The following is a 17,997-nucleotide window of genomic DNA, read 5'->3' as shown; positions in this document are numbered from 1 at the left end:
TAAACCCCACTTGACGAGTTACATCCCTATTGATCAGCGTATTGCACATTCAAATCCAATTTCAAGAATTGGGATCTGAATTGTAATTTTAATGACTTAAGGGGTGTTCGATAACATGGTTGGTTTTGATGGTGTTTGGTTTCATTATTGCTTATAAGGGTAGACTTGAGCTGAGCCAAGCTTGAATTGCTCGCCAAGGCAGTACAAGGAGCTTGGTTTGAGTTAGAACCTTGAGTTCGAGTTCGACTTGAGTCAAAAGCTCGTAAGCTTGAGTTTTGCTCAGCTCAAGCTCGACTTGAGAAAAATGTTTTATAAAAATAAAAAGTTATATATAAAAAATATTTTTTATTTGATATTTAGAAAATTAAGAATAAAAATTAATTATTTTTATATATCAAAATAAAAATATTATATATATTATTTTCTATAATTTATTATTATTATTATATGTAGTTATTCAAACTCTCATGAAGAGCTTGGCTTGTGACCACCCCTAACTAATTGCTTATTTGAAAATTGGTGACATTTCAGTGCCATATAGGCATTTTCCCTAATAGAATTTGAAATGTTGTTTGCTTTAATCCTTTATCAAATAAACATTTATCTTAATTTGTATGAGAATCATCTATTAGGAAAGCTTATTTTTAATGTTTTTTTTCCGACACTAAGACATTTTTCACTATTCATCTAACGTGAGGCTTAATAATGTTTAACTGTTAAAAAATAAAAAAAAAGTTTTTCAACAAATTTTCTCATTTTTAAAGATCAATGCCAGACATAATGGTTTTTAAATAAACAACAACGGAGTGAACAGCCCCTTTATTTTTTTTAAACAAAACAATTATCACCAGTAAGTTTGCACCTTGCTCTATTCCCAGCCCCCTAATCCAATGCATAACATATTTTACCTAAAAAATCCAATTTAATTGGATTGCACTTAAAAAATGGATTATATTTGGATTGGATTGGAGCAACATCAGATCTATTGAGTATTGACAGCCCTATATACAAGCACAAAAAGCAAAAGACCCCATATAATGGTCAATACGTTTTCAGACCTATTCCCACAAACTTAAGTTAAAAAGAATTTGTCAATAAAAGAAAAGAAAAAGAAATGTATGATTTATCAAAAAGTGAAAAAGAGATCTTAGTGGTACCCTTAAAAGCCCATCATCCTCTGTCATGCTCAATCCCAACCTTTATCAAGTAATAAACTTGACTGTTGAATCACCAACTTACCAAGAATAGACCTTTTACTCAAAAAAAAAAAAAAAAGACCTTGAAATCTACCAAACTATGATGCGCAGTAACCGTATGGCCAGTGGCCCACCTTGATTGTTCAATGAATGAATGGTCCTGGTTCTAAAGTCCATTGAATTTGATGGACCTCACTCCTAACATACCAAAACAACCCAAACAGAATCCCTTTGTAGGATTACGATGACGTAGCCCCAGTATCTATGGCAATGCCATACCACCACAGCATTTGGTATTGGATTATGACATTGATGAGCACCATTCGATTTTCTCTGACATAATTATGCTGTAAATCTAACGGCTGGCGCTCAGGCATTGTACTTCTTGCTGCCAAACACGCTTCATGGGGTCAAAACCGTCTTAGAATGCATCTTGCCTTGGATTTCTCCTGTTAAGACTGTCTCTGACATTCGCAGTTTCATTGACTCATGACTGTTTTCTGTTCATTTTTCGTGGGAGAATTTCCCTACCATCTCTTTTCAAACGGCTTTTACTCTCTCTCTCTCTCTCTCTCTCGTTTTGATAAAGAAACTGGGGAAAAAACATCTGGTCCGTGAAACCAGCACCGGGACGTCGTACTCTCCTCTCCTCATCAATCATGGAAGCTCTGTGAATGTTGAGGGAGTTTTAATGAATACCCAAGTTCTGTGAGTGGAGTGTCTTTGTGTTTGTTCAAGTTTCTTCTGATTTTTGGATGGACAGTGTTAGAAGTTGTTTAGTGTTCGAGTTTCGATATTGAACTTTTGGTGGGTCTGGGTTTCTCTGCAAGCAAGAAATGGGTGACTTCTAAGATGCTTGGATACTGAGAAATTGCACTTAAGTGTGGATTTGAAGTTGGAGGTGATTGCATTTCGGGTTTCAGTCTTTCAGAGCTTTCATTGAAGTTGTGGGAGGTTGAAAGGCCTAATTGTTTTCTCATAGGAAGCTCTGGTTCTTGAAGATGTTGTTGATTAGTGACCAAGTTCTTTGAGAAGAAAGTGGGGTTTCATCATCATAAATTTTGATTCTTTGATTAAAGGAAAGAAAAAGGAGATTTGTGGCGAGACGTTCAGGCTTTCTTCACATAAAGTCTGAGTGCTTTGGAGAAAAGAGAAGGTTGTTTTGACGGAGTCATTGTTTTTGGATGGAAAAGAGGGAGCTAGTGGTGAATGTCAGGCCTTAGTTAGGACTGGTTCAGGCATTCGCCGGTCTCACTGGGCCCTGAGGGAGTGAGTTCTGTGCAGGATCTATGCCTTGCTGATTACTTTTGTGCTCCTTGTTTTGGGAAATGATATATCTCTTCATGTTCATTCTCATGGCATGTTCTAAACACTGTTGAGCAAGAAGTGTTCTACAAGGAAGAGAACCTGCAATGGCCTTTTCTCCATGGTTTTCTCTTTTCCTGCTTGGGTTTCTGTACAGAACCCAGTTGGTGGTTGCACAGAAGGATGATCGATCAACAATGTTGGCACTCAAGGAAGAGCTCTCAGTACCTGGATGGGGTTCTAATGAATCGGATTACTGCACTTGGGCAGCTGTACACTGCAGCTCCAACGGGTCTTCGGTGGAAATGCTTAATCTTTCTCACTTTGAGCTCCGAGGTAATATAAGTTTAGCCTCTGAGCTGAAAGCTTTAAAGTGGCTTGACCTTTCTTACAATAACTTTAATGGACCAATCCCTCCAGCCTTTGGGAATCTGTCCCAGCTCGAGTTTCTTGACTTATCGTGGAATAAGTTTGGAAGCTCGATTCCCCCTGAGTTGGGAAACATCAGAAGCCTTCGGTCATTGAACCTCTCCAATAACTTTCTTGTTGGAAGAATACCTGATGACCTTCAGAATCTGAAAGGTTTACGTGATCTCCAAATTTCTGGAAATAAATTGAATGGTTCCATCCCTAAATGGGTGGCCAACCTATCCAATCTGAAAGTTTTTACAGCCTACGAGAATGAATTAAGTGGTAAAATTCCAGAAAATTTAGGCTCTTCATCTGAGCTCCAGTTGTTGAACCTTCACTCAAACTACCTTGAAGGGCCTATACCAAAGGCCATTTTTGCTTTGGGGAAGCTGGAAGTTTTGGTCCTGACAATGAATAAGTTGACTGGGAATGTTCCTGAATTGGTTGGGAACTGCAAAGGCCTTTCCAGTATCCGAATTGGGAACAACAGACTTATAGGGAATATTCCTAAAGCCATTGGTAATGTCAGTAGCCTTACATATTTTGAAGCGGATTATAACAATCTTTCAGGTGAGATTGTTCCAGAGTTCTCTCGATGCTCTAACCTCACCCTCCTGAATTTAGCCTTTAATGGGTTTACGGGGATGATTCCTCCAGAGCTTGGAGAGCTTATGAACCTGCAGGAATTCATTGTTTCTGGTAACAATCTCTTTGGAGACATTCCCAAGTCCCTTCTTAGGTGCAAGAACCTTAACAAGCTTGATCTAAGCAATAACAGATTCAATGGAACCATACCACAAGACATTTGCAACACAGCAAGATTGCAATTCCTTCTATTGAGCCAGAATTCAATAAGAGGAGAGATACCTCATAAGATTGGAAATTGTGTAAAACTGTTAGAGTTGCAAATGGGCAGCAACTATTTGACTGGCAGTATTCCTCCAGAGATTGGTCGGATTAAGAATTTGCAGATAGCTCTCAACTTGAGCTTCAATCATCTTCACGAACCTTTACCTTCTGAATTGGGGAAACTGGACAAGTTAGTTTCGTTGGATGTTTCTAACAATCAGCTTTCTGGGAATATCCCATCTGCACTGAAGGGCATGATGAGCTTGATTGAGGTTAACTTCTCCAATAATCTTCTCACAGGCCAAGTACCAACATTTGCACCATTCCAAAAGAGCCCACAGTCAAGCTTCTCAGGTAATAAAGGGCTCTGTGGAGAGCCTTTAAATTCCTCCTGTGGGGGTTCTTTTGGTCCTAGTGGTGAAGGATACCATCACAAAGTGTCATATAAGATCGTTTTAGTTGTGATTGGTTCTGGTTTGACAGTGTTTGTTTCTGTAACAATTGTTGTTGTACTGTTTATGATGAGGGAGAAGCAAGAAAAAGCTGCCAAGCTTGCTGCAGGAATTGCAGATGATGTAACTGCTAACCCACCGTTGATAATAGCAGGAAATGTCTTTGTTGAGAACCTCAGGCAGGCAATAGATTTTGATGCTGCCGTTAAAACAACTCTTAAGGATTCAAATAAGCTCAGCACAGGAACTTTCAGTACTGTTTACAAGGCAGTTATGCCATCTGGGCTAATTCTATCAGTAAAGAGACTTAAGTCTATAGACAAAGCAGTAATTCATCACCAGAACAAGATGATTAGAGAGCTCGAAAGGCTGGGCAAACTCTGCCATGAGAATCTGATGAGGCCTGTGGGTTTCATAATCTATGAAGACATTGTTCTCTTGCTGCATGAGTACTTACCAGGTGGCACATTAGCTCAGCTACTTCATGACTCCAGTTTGAAAGCTGAATATGAACCAGACTGGCCAACAAGGTTCTCCATTGCTATAGGAGTAGCACAAGGGTTGTCTTTCCTTCATCATGTGGCCATTATCCATCTTGATATCTCCTCAGGTAACATATTGTTAGATGCCAATTCCAAGCCTTTGGTTGGGGAGGTTGAGATATCAAGGCTCTTGGATCCATCAAAGGGTACTGCAAGTATTAGTGCAGTGGCAGGGTCATTTGGTTATATTCCCCCAGGTACCCTACATGTTAAAATACACTTTACATTCTCCTTTTGTTTTTTTGTTTTTTGTTTTTTGTTTTTTTTTCTTTCTTTTCTTGCTTCAAAACTATTGCATATTTCATGCATATGGTTATCCATTGTTTTCTTTCCCTTGACACTTTTTATTCAATCAGAATATGCATACACCATGCAAGTTACAGCACCAGGAAATGTTTATAGCTATGGAGTTGTGCTACTTGAGATTCTTACAACACGACTACCAGTTGATGAGGCCTTTGGTGAAGGGATAGATCTAGTAAAATGGGTTCATGGAGCTCCAGCAAGAGGAGAGACCCCAGAGCAGATACTTGATGCAAGGTTGAGCACAGTCTCCTTTGCTTGGAGGAAGGAGATGCTTGCAGTTCTGAAGGTTGCTTTGCTATGCACGGATAGCACACCAGCCAAACGGCTCAAAATGAAGAAGGTTGTGGAGATGCTCCAAGAAATAAAGCAAAGCTGATGGTATTTCATTTATTTGAGCTTCACAGATTTCTAAAACCTGGGAGCCAGAATCTCATAGTTATAAATTTCTTATACTATTGAATATAGAAATATCAGTTGAATTCTCCACTATCATCATCTATCAAAGGAAGAGGACCCTGAAGGTTGGAAGAAGGGGTTCTTAGATGAAGGCCCTGAAGAATGTGTTAGCTCTCATAGGTTAGTCTTTCACATTGTCGATCTGCTTGCACTTTAAAGTGTTTACTGGAGAAGGCAGCATGTATACATTTTGAATTGTTAACAGGATTGGGGGATGTATTCATGCAATGAATGCTTTCAATTTCTGCAAATATTTTTTTCTATAATCATATGGTTAAAGTTGATAGTTTCCAACATGCATGTCGGCAGAGATACAATCCAACATAGTTCTCTATTTTAATGAAACTGGTGTGACTTTCCACAATTAGTACTTAACCAAGCAACCAGTCTTCAAGTATCTTGTGTGTCTTAAATGAACTTTGGTTTCATATTTACAATATGATATTTCAATCACCAACCAATTCTAATGTCCTTTACCACATGACTCTTTTAACATTAGAAAATAAATTTGAGCATGTTGGCTAGAAACAAATTATGGGGTGAATGCTAAAATACTTTTGATGTTTGGAAGTTGAGAGTGATGCTTTCCTTTGCTTTTAGCCAAACTAATGTTAAGTTGATATTTCTGTGAGCAGAATGTGAAGGATTTCTAATAGCGGAAATACTTTGCCATGAGACATGGTTTTTTCATGTCTTTAGTTTTATGTCAACCAAAATACTCTATTAATGACTGTTAAATTGTCCATGGTGTTTTTTTTTTATTTCTTCTCTTTTCCTTTGTGTTGGACAAATTGTATATTTTAAAACATCACACTTGAAGTACTATTGGCATGTATAGGGACAGCAAGAAAATTATTGGAATCATGAACTAGTTGCTTGCAGAAAGTTGATTGAAAAATATAAGACGGACAGAAAGTTAAGAGAAAATTCTTAAAAAAAATTTTTGAAATTCCTCTATAACTTTCCCTCAACTTTCTGTTTATCAAACCAAACACAGCCTGAGTTGCTTGCAGTTTGGTTAAGGATCTTGTCCCCCAACACCCACCTCAAAGTAAAAAATTCAATTACAAAAGTAATAAATAAGTAACCCTTTTAAAAGTCTCCATTAGGTCATTAGCAAGAAAACTCAATGATTGATTAGACAACATTGGAATGCAGGTGAACAAGTTGGTAAACGACAGTACAGCCTGAATATTTTAACTTGTATATAGGATATCAAGGGCAACTAGTTGTCACTTGTCACTTAACAACTTTAATGTTAGGAGTAATGCGAACATCTCGAGTTTATTGGAATAACATTCCAATGAGGATGGTTGAACCGGGCAATTTGATGCAGCAGATTCCGGAAAGTGCTGGAATCTGATGATCATCGGAGTTAAGTTTCTGATGCCAGAGAGGGAAACTGAGGATTGATAAGTCACCAACTGATTGAGGAGTTTGTTTTAGGAAGAAATAGGTAGTGGCTATGGGATCACCTATGGCTAATTTCTAGGGGTTTCCTGTAAAATTCCAGTTTGTAAGTCTGAAGTACAAGTACTGCTATTCATGGAGTCCATTGCAGGCGTACGTACCTGGCAAGAACATGTCTTTCTGATTTATTCTTGATAAGAAGAGAGTGGGTAGTGAAAAGCTGTAGGGTTAAGAGATATAGGCCTGCAATGAAAATGTAATTGGGCTTTATGGCTGTCAACTGGAGAAAGTGAGGTTCTAAGGGGGTGTTCAAAACAGGAGAATAAAAAGAAAATCAAGACCAAGGGGTGGATGGAGGGTAAGATGGAGCTGATCGACAAATAGTGTATGTTTGTATGTACATGATTCTCTAAGGTCAGGAAATCAATACATAGATGTTGACTAGGGTTTATAAGCTATTTTCTGTCTGAAAATTGAACTAGTGTTGTTTGAACTACTGTTTTGAAAACCGGACCAGACTGGACAGTCGAACAGTTTGGCCCAGGAACAGGTCATGTCTCCAAGTCTGGTTTCGGACTGAACTGCTTTTTTGGGAAAAAATGTTGAATTGGTCAGAGAACTGCTGCCCCGTGCGGTCAAACCACTAGATTGTTTGATCTGGCAGCGGTTTGTGGTTCAATAAAAAATTATTTAATTTTTTTTTAAGGAAGCATTATTAAAAAAGAGGAGATCAAGAGAGATGGGGGGGGGGGGGGATTGAGACAAGATCTCAAATCTCTCTCAGAGAGAGAGAGAGAGAGATATCATAGAGATCATAGAGAAAGAGATCCAAAAGGGCTGGGGAGAAGCGTTGCTATTGACGTTTTTGTCGCTGTCATCATTGCCAGTGAACGTTCCATCCTCCTTTCCTTTTTTCTTTCATTTTTGTTCAGCTGACAGTCACCTACCTCTCTAAGAGTTAAATCTATCAACCGCTTGAACCGTTTGATCCAGACTACTTTAATTAGGAACATGTAATTAAAAGAAAAAAGAATATTGGAAAGAGATGTAAAGAAAAACAACTGCATAGAATTAAAGAGTTGAATAAATAAAATTCTATCTACTTAAATGGCAATGTCAGTTGATCCAAAGCAAGGACCATATTTGACTGCTCTGAGATAAATGCAATAAGAAGTTTCTAAGCTAAACATCAAAAGTTCTTGAGGATATAGTGTGGCCAATCAAATACTGGCCCGGAGTCCATCTAAATTAACAAAAAATATTGGTTTTGATAATTGATTCAATTTATACATGTTCCTAATTACAGAGCTACTGCTTATCTAACACTTGATCCACCTAAATTCATTCGCTATGAATTGATTTCCAGATTTGGGCAAATAAAGATTAATTGCTATAACTGAAAATTTGGTTGGGTTGGAAATTACCAAAATAATAAAAAACAATATTAGATTGAGTTGGTGTCCAATGGTTCCCAACCCTCAAGAATTGTGGGATCTGCGGCCAGACAAAAAAAAAAAAAAGTGTGCTGAGAGAATGACATTCAGCTGCACGCCAGGAACATCTCTCAAGAATGTGGAAATAAGATGGTTTTGTTTTCAAAAATAGTGACAATTCCCTATTAGGGCCTAGTGTCATTTTAGTCCCCAAACATTAAAATGCAATAATTTAGTACACAAAACTTTCAAAACATGAAAATCCAGTACCTGTTGTTAATAAGCTGTTAGTCAACTGTTAAGTGACATTTGAAAAGACACAAATGCCCTTTGAGTGTCATCTAATTTTCTTTATCAACCATCCAAACATTGACAAAAATTTAACAGTCTTAAATCCTTGCCTCTTCTATTCAAGAAAGTTGGGGTCACCAGAATACCCACTCAAACGTGACCCCAAATTTCTTAAATGGAAAAGGCAAAGATTTGGGACTGTTATATTTTTTGTCAACGTTTAGATGGTTGATAAAGAAAATTAAATAACACTTGAAGGGCATTTGTGTCTTTTTAAATGCCACTTAATGGCTGGTCAGCAGCTAGTTAATGGCAGGTACTAGATTGTCAAGTTTTAAAAGTTTGGGTACTGAATTGTTGCATTTTAAAGTTTAGGGACCAAAGTAGCAATAGGCCCAAAGTACAGGGTATTAATCGAGATTTTTTCCTAAAATAAATAAGGTTTTTGGTCTCTAACCTCTTGATCTTGACCAAAATTTGTGAAAAATGCATCCTCAAACTGTCATTTTCTTATTTATTTAAATTCTATACAACAAGAAAATTGCAAAATTCCAAGTATTATCAGTTGTCAATCCCTGGTTCTACAAAATCTTTTTAGATAATTTGCCAAAACAAGTGAGTAACCTATGTGGGATCTATTACACACAAACAGAAGCTCTATCAGATTTCTCAAATTGCATTTCTTCCCCAGCCAACCTCTAGTACTTTTAATGAAGTCAGATTGAGGACGAAAAGCTTTATGTTTTAGCAACAGAAAATTCTCCACATCAATTGACTGATTTGAAAACTATATTGGATAGCTCTAAAAGATGGTAAAGCTATGAATAAAAACAAAAAATTAACGATTATAAGGTGATTTAGAGACAAAGGCTCTGAAATTACTAGGCAGAGCTTTGCAATGGAGGTACAATACAAGTATTTTTGAGTCAGTTAGGGTTTAAGAGAAAAATGGGTGAGGAAAGAAAGTTAAGAAGTTTGGGTGGGTATTTTGGTAATTTAATGCCTTTTGTCATTGAGAGTCCAGATGTATTTTAATAAAGTATTTTTGGGTCAATTAGGGTTTAAGAGAAAATGTGTGAGGAAAGAAAGTAAATAGAGTTTGGGTAGGTAATGTGGTATTTTAATGCTTTTTGTCATTTAATTTGACACCGGGATGCATTTGTCACAAGGTGAAAGTTAGGGAAAATGGAAGGCCAGGGGTAATTGTCAGTATAGAAAGTTTGTGTAGGTATTTTGGTAATTTAATGCTTTTCGTCATTTAACTTAACAGCCAGATGCATTTGTCACAAGGTAAAAAGTTAGGGAAAATGAAAGGCCAGGGACTAATTGTCATTGACCTCATAATATGGGTGTCTTTGTAATTTACCCTAATTTTTTTGAGTACAGTAACCATATCATGCTGCAAGTGGTTTCATAATTTACTCCCAACAACGGTTTAATTGGAAAAAAGAGTAAATCTGCCAGTCCTCCATTAGTCTATGCTTGTAATTCAATTTTATAAATTTCTAAGCATGTTTGTTGGAGACGAATCATATATTTGTCATCACCAACAAGTAAATAATGTTTAAAAAAAAAAATCTCTTCTTCACTTCATTATAGATATATTGTCTGGAGATAAATCATAAAATAAACTTGTCCATTTTAATAATGGCTTTATATTTAAAATAATCATTATCTTATTTTATTTAATTAGGAAATAAAACAAGATGGGTAAGTGTTTCTTGAAAAATGCTTAACTGAATAAGTCAATTTATCCAATGGAATCTTTCATACATTTAGTTGAAAAGGGGATTGCATATTTTGAAAATTTAAAGGATAATTAGGGGCACAAAAGTCTTTTTCCCAAATTAACTACATCCAACCGTGCATTGGGAATATTTCGCATTTGTCATTCGGAGACGTTTCCAATGCACGGTTGGATGTGCATGTGGGGCGCGCTCGGTGCCAATGCGAATTCATACCAACAACAAGCATGGTCATCTTAACCCACTATACTATAGTGGGACTAACAAGCATAGTCATACTATAGTGGGACTCCACTTATACATCCCAAAACCGTCTGATCCTCCCCAACTCATCTTGGCCCTCCGTTTAAAACCCGCCTAGTTCGAATTCAAATACAAAAAACTGGACCGTTAAGGCAGACCCTCCAAATTCCAATATATAACATCCTTCTTCCCCATTTCTTCGTTCGATCTCTCCACTCTCCTTCTCCCTTGACAGTTGACACAATCTCTGTGTTTCATCAGCTTTTGATCTCCACCATGGCCTTCGAGAAGAAGTTCCCTTTACAGACAAGCAACAATGTCAATGTTGCCAGCTCTCGACCCCCTGTCGCGCCCGGCAAAACCATCGAAGAAATATACCAGAAGAAGTCCCAACTTGAGCACATCCTCCTCCGACCAGACACCTACATTGGCTCGATCGAGAAACACACTCAGACCCTCTGGGTCTATGAGGGTGGTGAGATGGTGCACCGACCCGTCACCTACGTCCCTGGCCTCTACAAGATATTTTTATGAGATCCTCGTAAATGCTTCCGATAATAAGCAGAGGGATCCATCCATGGATTCAGTCAAGGTCGATATCGATGTTGAACAGAATTGTATTAGTGTGTACAACAATGGTGATGAGGTCCCGGTCGAGATCCACCAGGATGAAGGAGTGTATGTGCCGGAGATGATTTTGGGCATCTTTTGACGAGCAGTAATTACGATGATACAGTGAAGAAGACGACTGGTGGGAGGAATGGATATGGTGCGAAGCTGACCAACATATTCTCAACCGAGTTTATTATCCAGACTGCTGACGGGAGGAGGCAGAAGAAGTACAAACAGGTATTTTTTGTGGTTTCTCGGATCATGCTATTTAATTTCTCGATCGATTTTTTTTTTTGTTTTTTTTTCTTAATTCTGGTTTATGTTAACCTTGAATATTGAGGTTTTTTGGGTTTGCATCTTTTCTTAAACAAATTCTTGGTATGGATCTAGTGTATCACTCACGAATCTGTTGGAAAATGGCAATACCGTAGGGAATCTGTTGGCAATAATATTCCTGTTCTTGTTTCAATTCTTGCTTTTGGTTTTCCATTTAGGGTTCATAGAAAATCTTATGTTTTACTTTTCGTGAAGGTGTTCTCCAACATTTGCATCTTTTCTTAAACAAATTCTTGGTATGGATCTAGTGTATCACTCACGAATCTGTTGGAAAATGGCAATACCGTAGGGAATCTGTTGGCAATAATATTCCTGTTCTTGTTTCAATTCTTGCTTTTGGTTTTCCATTTAGGGTTCATAGAAAATCTTATGTTTTACTTTTCGTGAAGGTGTTCTCCAACAACATGGGGAAGCAATCAGAGCCCACCATAACCAAATGCAAGGAAGGCGAGAACTGGACCAAAGTTACATTTAAGCCAGAATTGGCTAAGTTCAATATGACCCATCTTGAAGATGATGTACTCGCGCTGATGAAACAGCGTGTCGTTGATTTGGCGGGTTGTCTTGGTAAGACAGTCAAGGTTGAGTTAAATGGGCAGAGGGTGCCTGTGAAATCATTCCTTGATTACGTCAATCTCTACCTTCAATCTGCTTCCAAAACCAGGCCAGAGTCCCTCCCAAGGTTTGTCTTTAGGATGAATAGAATCCCCACCTATTTACATTGTAATTCTTTTTTTTTTTTTTTTTTAATTTATACCCTCTCATTTGACTCCATTTTTCTATCAGGATCACAGAGAAATTTAACGAGAGGTGGGATATCTGCGTGAGTCTAAGTGAAGGGCAGTTTCAACAGGTAATTATGCTCATTTTAATTCGTTACAGAGTTTTTCTTCTTCATCATTGGTATTACAGTTGAAGCATTGCTTCTTGAGTTGATCTTTATTGCTTAGAAAAGCTTGTATGGTAATGCACTCCCACAGCTTTGCCATGAAATGGCTTCTTGTTTGATAGTCTTGATTGTGGAACTTGCACACTTATGGGTGCGTTGGTTTTATCAGGTCAGCTTTGTGAATGGAATTGCAACAATCAAGGGTGGGACTCATGTCGACTATGTTACAAACCAGATTACGAACCATGTGATGACTATAGTTAACAAGAAGAACAAGAATGCCAACCTAAAGGCCCATACTGTAAAGAATCATTTGTGGGTTTTTGTCAATGCTCTCATTGACAACCCTGCCTTCGATTCTCAGACAAAGAGACATTGACAACTCGTCAGAACAGCTTTGGATCAAAATGTGAACTCTCACAGGAGTTCCTGAAAAAAGGTTTGTAGCCTAAATTTAACATTAGTATGGACATATAGGTTATGTACAGTCTTGGAAAGGCATTGAGTTTTATCATGTGTTTAATGACACCTTTTGCTGCAGTGGCCAAGTTTGGAGTGGTGGAAAATCTTCTCTCATGGGCAGATTTCAAGCAGAGTAAGGATCTTAAGAAAACTGATGGGGCAAAGAGACAGAGGATCACAGGCATTACTAAGCTGGAGGATGCTAATGATGCTGGAGGAAAGAACTCTGAAAAATGCACTTTGATCTTGACAGAAGGAGATTCAGCCAAGGCTCTTGCTGCAAGTAATTAGTAGTGCTCCTCAACATGAATGCAACTTAATTATATTTGTGGAAGGAATGCTTGTATTGACTGGACTTTCCATAGATGGCTGGGATCTCTGTTGTGGGACGAAACCATTATGGTGTGCTTCCATTGAGAGGCAAATTGCTCAATGTGAGGGAAGCGAATCACAAGCAGATCATGGAGAACGCAGAAATCCAGAACATCAAACAGATTCTCGGATTGCAGCATGGGAAGGAGTATGACAGTGTCAAGTTACTCAGATATGGCCGTTTGATGATAATGACCGATCAGGTTAGGTCTAACTTCTGTCATTTCTCTGTGACTTCATCCTGAGAATGGACTATTTCATGGTTCACTTGCTATCATCTGGAAAAAAAGAATAAAACAGAACTCTAACTTCCTTGCTTACAAGATCATGATGGGTCGCATATCAAGGGGCTATTGATTAATTTTATCCACACATTTTGGCCATCTCTGCTTAAGATTCCTTCTTTCCTAGTGGAGTTCATAACACCTATTGTGAAGGTTGGTATATGATAGTTTGACCTAATGTTAATTTAAATTTAGAAAAATATCTAATGCTGCACAACACTCCTAATTCTGGTATAGGCAACTCGTAAAAATGGAAGGGTCCTATCCTTGTACTCTATGCCAGAATATGAATCATGGAAGGAAAGCTTGGCGGGAAATGCCAGTGGGTGGAGTATCAAGCACTATAAGGTTTGTCAGTGCAAATAAGTAGGAACTCAAATAGACTACCTCTAATTTGGTTATATACTGCCAACTTAGGCAAGTCAACCGATTGCACATATTCCCGATCGTTCTTTGGCCCTGTCCACAGGGGTTGGGAACAAGCACATCAAAAGAAGGGAAGGAATATTTCAAGGATCTTGACATGCACAAGAAAGATTTCATCTGGATAAATGAGCAGGATGGGGATGCAATTGAGCTTGCATTTAGCAAGAAAAAAATTGAAGCACGGAAGAGTTGGCTCCGGAATTTTGAGGTTGGAAATCCTTATATGCATTCATAATCTAAAATCTCTCCTTCCAGATAAAAAAAAAAAAAGAAAAATCAATTATCACAACCATCTTTCCATGATCGGAAGGAGAAGCTCAGAATATGAATCCTTCCATGCATGAATCTTTCTTTTTCTTGGCGGCTCTGTAGCCTGGTACTTGCCTTGATCAGAAGGAGAAGCTCATCAAGTACAGTGACTTCGTCAACAAGGAGCTTATATTGTTTTCAATGGCTGATCTGCAAAGATCAATCCCTTCAATGGTTGACGGTCTTAAACCTGGTCAAAGGAAGATTCTTTTCTGTGCTTTCAAGAGAAACTTCATCAAAGAAGCAAAAGTTGCTCAGTTCTCAGGTTATGTCTCTGAGCATTCAGCTTACCATCATGGTGAACAGTGTCTCATGAGTACCATTTTGTGAATGGCACAAGATTATGTAGGCAGTAACAACATAAACCTTTTCCAACCAAATGGCCAATTTGGCACACGGCATCAGGTTTGGATGAATAAAAGTAAACCTTCTTTTAAGTTAATATCTCCATAAGCCTGTTTTAGTTACCTGAAATGTTTTCTCTTTCCAATTACAGGGAGGCAAAGATCATGCAAGTGCAAGGTACATCTATACCCGCCTGTCTCCCATCACAAGATTCCTTTTTCCCAAGGATGATGATATCCTCCTTGACTACTTGAATGAAGATGGGCAATCCATTGAACCCACTTGGTAAGTTTTCTAAAAGATTAGGGAGGATAGGCAATTTAGATTAAAGGTCTTGCAAATGTTAATACCCTTTTTAACTTTCAGGTACATGCCAATTGTACCTATGGTTCTAGTTAATGGAAGTGAAGGAATTAGGACTGGGTGGAGCTCCTACATTCCTAACTATAACCCAAGGGACATTGTTGCAAATATAAGGCGTTTGTTGAATGGTGAACCTATGGAGGCCATGGATCCATGGTACAAAGGCTTCAGGGGATTGATTGAGAAAACTGCAACAAAGGAAGCTGGGTCCAGCTACACTGTTAGTGGGATCATTGAGCAAATTAATGAGACAACACTCAGAATTACAGAGTTACCTATCCGTAGATGGACTCAGGATTACAAGGAGTTCCTGGAGTCAATAATGACGGTGAATGATAAAATCAAGGAACCATTTATCAAGGTAAAATTAAAATATAAATTCCTAGTCTTAAGCTAAGATGGTGGGGCTTCTGAGAGAGCTCTCAAGGCAAATCGTGTACTGCTTGCAGGATTACAGGGAGCACAACGATGACACAACAGTACACTTTGAAGTAATCCTGTGAGGAAAACTTGCAGGCAGCCAAGCAAGAGGGTTTGATGAAAAAGTTTAAGCTCACCACTACAATCAGCACAAGCAACATGCACCTATTTGATCCAAAAGGCGTGATTAAGAAATATGACAACCCAGAACAGAGTAAGAATCTTACATTTTACGTGGCCCAGATTTCTCTTTTCTTCCTTTTTTTTTTGATTTACAATAGTGTATTCTTACGTTGACATGCACGTTTTCTCTTTTTGTCTGCAGTTCTTGAGGAGTTCTTTCATTTGAGACTAGAATTTTATGAGAAGAGAAAGGTGAGTTGGTTGAAAAAAAAAAAGGTTTTTTAGTTTTAGAAAGATTATTGATCTCTTGTTTGAAAAAAAAAAAATCCTGCAGAAAGTGCTATTGGACAATCTTGAATTGGATTTACTGAAACTGGATAACAAGGTCAGGTTCATCCTCGGGGTTGTGAAAGGAGAGATTATTGTCAGCAACAGGAAGAGAGCCGATCTATTCCTCGAATTGCAGCAGAAAGGTTTCACTCCATTTCCGAAGAAAACCAAGACAGTTGAGGTGGCAGTAGCTGGTGCTACTGAAGATGCAGAGGAAAATGAAGAAAACTCAGAGGTTGTCCAGCAGCAAAGGTGTACGAGCCAGCGATTATGAGTATCTTCTGTCAATGGCAATTGGAACCCTGACACTGGAGAATGTTCAGGAGCTCTGTGCGGATAGCAATAAGCTCAACCATGAAGTTGATGAGCTGAGAAAGGCAACCCCAAAGACCTTGTGGCTGAGAGACCTCGATGCACTTGAGAAGGAGCTTGATGTATGTCCTGAGATGTTTAGTTTACATTCCGGATCATGTTCTACAATCTTCTCCTTGAGATTTTCTGTTTTTCTTGTCTGATATTTTTCTCCCTTAATTTAGGAACAAGACAAGAATGATGCCCAGGCAGAGGAAGCAAGGAAGGAGTTGAAAAGCAGGGTGATGAGTGATGCAGGCTTGAAGGTTTCCAGACAGGCACCTAAAAATCCACGGAAGACTAATGCAAAGAAGAACAGCAATTTGGAGCCAGTGGCTGAATCTGTAGCAGCATCCGTTGGTTCTGCAATGGAGACAGGTATGACTGAATAAAAATTTGAGTTAGTTTAATTTTGTAAGTTGGTCTCTCAATTCGAATCATCTCATTTCCTCTGATGCACCAGGAAACGTTGCTGAGGTGGCAAAACCAAAGGGCAGAGGTAGTCCAAAGAAAGCTCCTGCTAAAAAGGTTTGATATTTTTTATCAAAGATCCCAGATTTTCATGCATTTTCAACAATTTGTTTTAATTCGTTTTCTTTTTCTTTTGGTATTTCTTTCAGCAGGACCAGCTCGTCCTAGCTGACAGTGATGAGGATGACGAAGACGTGCTTGAGCTAAAAGAACGATTAGCTGCATATAACCTTGATTCTTCTCCTGATCAATCAGCAGGTGGACTTTCCTCATCCCATCATTTTTAATTTGGAATTTATACATCTTTCCAGATAGTTGTATTCTTCGCCTGACTGTTGTTTCCTTCACAGCAATGGAAACTGAAGTGGCTAAACCACCGGCGGCACGAAAGAAAGGACCAAGTAAAATGGCTGCTGCACAGAAGAAACCCCCATCAAGTTACACAGAAAATTCAGATGATGATGATGATATTATGGACGTAACGATGCATACCATAGAAGAGAATATGAGAGAGAATGGAAATGACGAAGATTTTGAGCCTGAGGAGGCTGGCCCCAGAGGAGGAAAGAAAGGTGGGAGAAAGCCTGCTGCAGCCAAAGTCAAGACAGCAGCTGCTAAACCCACTGCAGCAACCAAGAAAAGAGGCTAATAACAGAGGTGCTGAAGCCTGTTGACAATTCTGGTGTCTCACCGGAGAAGAAAGTAAGGAAGATGAGGGCGTCCCCATTCAACAGGAAGAGTGCTTCTGCATTGGGAAGGGCCGGTGGAAAAGTTGGGGAGGTTTCTCCAAAGCTCAGCGAAGAAGAACCAGGTTCCTCTTCTGGTTCTGCTTCCACCAATACCGAAGAGGTGAGTGAAGTGGTAGCAAGACCAAGACCACAGAGGGCGAATAGGGGGAAGGCGAGGTATGTGCTTAGCGATTCCGAGAGTCATGATGCTGAAGAAGAATCTGATTTCAACGAGGATAGAGATTAGATTAATTTGGTCGGTGTGTTGAGATCTGTTAGCTGAGACTAACTGGAAACATGGACTCGTTTCCTATTTCTACCAACTGAAGTTTCAAAGTTCAAGTGTCTGTATTTTTCAACTGAATGTTGAATATTAGAGGTTGTAATTGCAAATTGTGACACTGCAGGACTATCTTGAAGTTGTGCCTGTCCAAATATCTAGTGTGGCTTTTTTCTGCATCTGCAAGAGGATTCTTCCCATTGACCTTCTCGGCTGTTCTAATGGTCTGCGTCAAAGAAATCTTGACACAGGTTGTA

The 17,997-nt window shown here is 38.7% G+C and overlaps 2 protein-coding genes across 2 annotated transcripts; both read left to right on the top strand.

Annotated features, from left to right (window-relative positions):
• The first annotated feature begins 1,636 nt into the window (after positions 1-1,636).
• On the top strand, positions 1,637-5,783 carry LOC148844864 (leucine-rich repeat receptor-like tyrosine-protein kinase PXC3). Its single transcript, XM_088952900.1, has 2 exons — positions 1,637-4,952; positions 5,112-5,783. The coding sequence occupies exons 1-2, from the start codon at positions 2,609-2,611 to the stop codon at positions 5,435-5,437; spliced, it is 2,670 nt and encodes an 889-aa protein (XP_088809026.1). The 5' UTR covers positions 1,637-2,608; the 3' UTR covers positions 5,438-5,783.
• Positions 5,784-10,855: 5,072 nt separating this feature from the next.
• LOC148844863 (DNA topoisomerase 2-like) lies at positions 10,856-17,954 on the top strand. The gene is given in 25 exon segments (XM_088952673.1): positions 10,856-11,164; positions 11,166-11,331; positions 11,334-11,488; positions 11,977-12,269; positions 12,374-12,440; positions 12,646-12,838; positions 12,841-12,915; positions 13,018-13,217; positions 13,304-13,510; positions 13,631-13,747; positions 13,832-13,942; positions 14,064-14,228; positions 14,393-14,734; positions 14,826-14,959; positions 15,041-15,398; positions 15,487-15,536; positions 15,538-15,671; positions 15,783-15,832; positions 15,915-16,151; positions 16,153-16,344; positions 16,447-16,639; positions 16,725-16,789; positions 16,882-16,990; positions 17,083-17,355; positions 17,358-17,954. Coding segments are annotated over 25 exon segments (4,485 nt in total). The 5' UTR covers positions 10,856-10,915; the 3' UTR covers positions 17,708-17,954.
• Positions 17,955-17,997: the final 43 nt, after the last annotated feature.

This window comes from Nelumbo lutea, chromosome 7, assembly GCF_056320005.1.
Source record: "Nelumbo lutea isolate HS-2025 chromosome 7, American lotus-T2T, whole genome shotgun sequence".
In the NCBI taxonomy this organism is placed as follows: Eukaryota; Viridiplantae; Streptophyta; class Magnoliopsida; order Proteales; family Nelumbonaceae; genus Nelumbo; species Nelumbo lutea.
The sequence above is the reverse complement of the archived record's forward strand: the minus strand, read 5'-3'. Positions and strand labels throughout refer to the sequence as shown.

Coding starts and splice junctions, on each gene's coding strand:
- LOC148844864 (XM_088952900.1), top strand. CDS start 2,609: ATGGCCTTTTCTCCATGGTTTTCTCTTTTCCTGCTTGGGTTTCTGTAC. Junction 4,953..5,111: donor ATTTGGTTATATTCCCCCAG/GTACCCTACATG, acceptor TTATTCAATCAG/AATATGCATACACCATGCAA.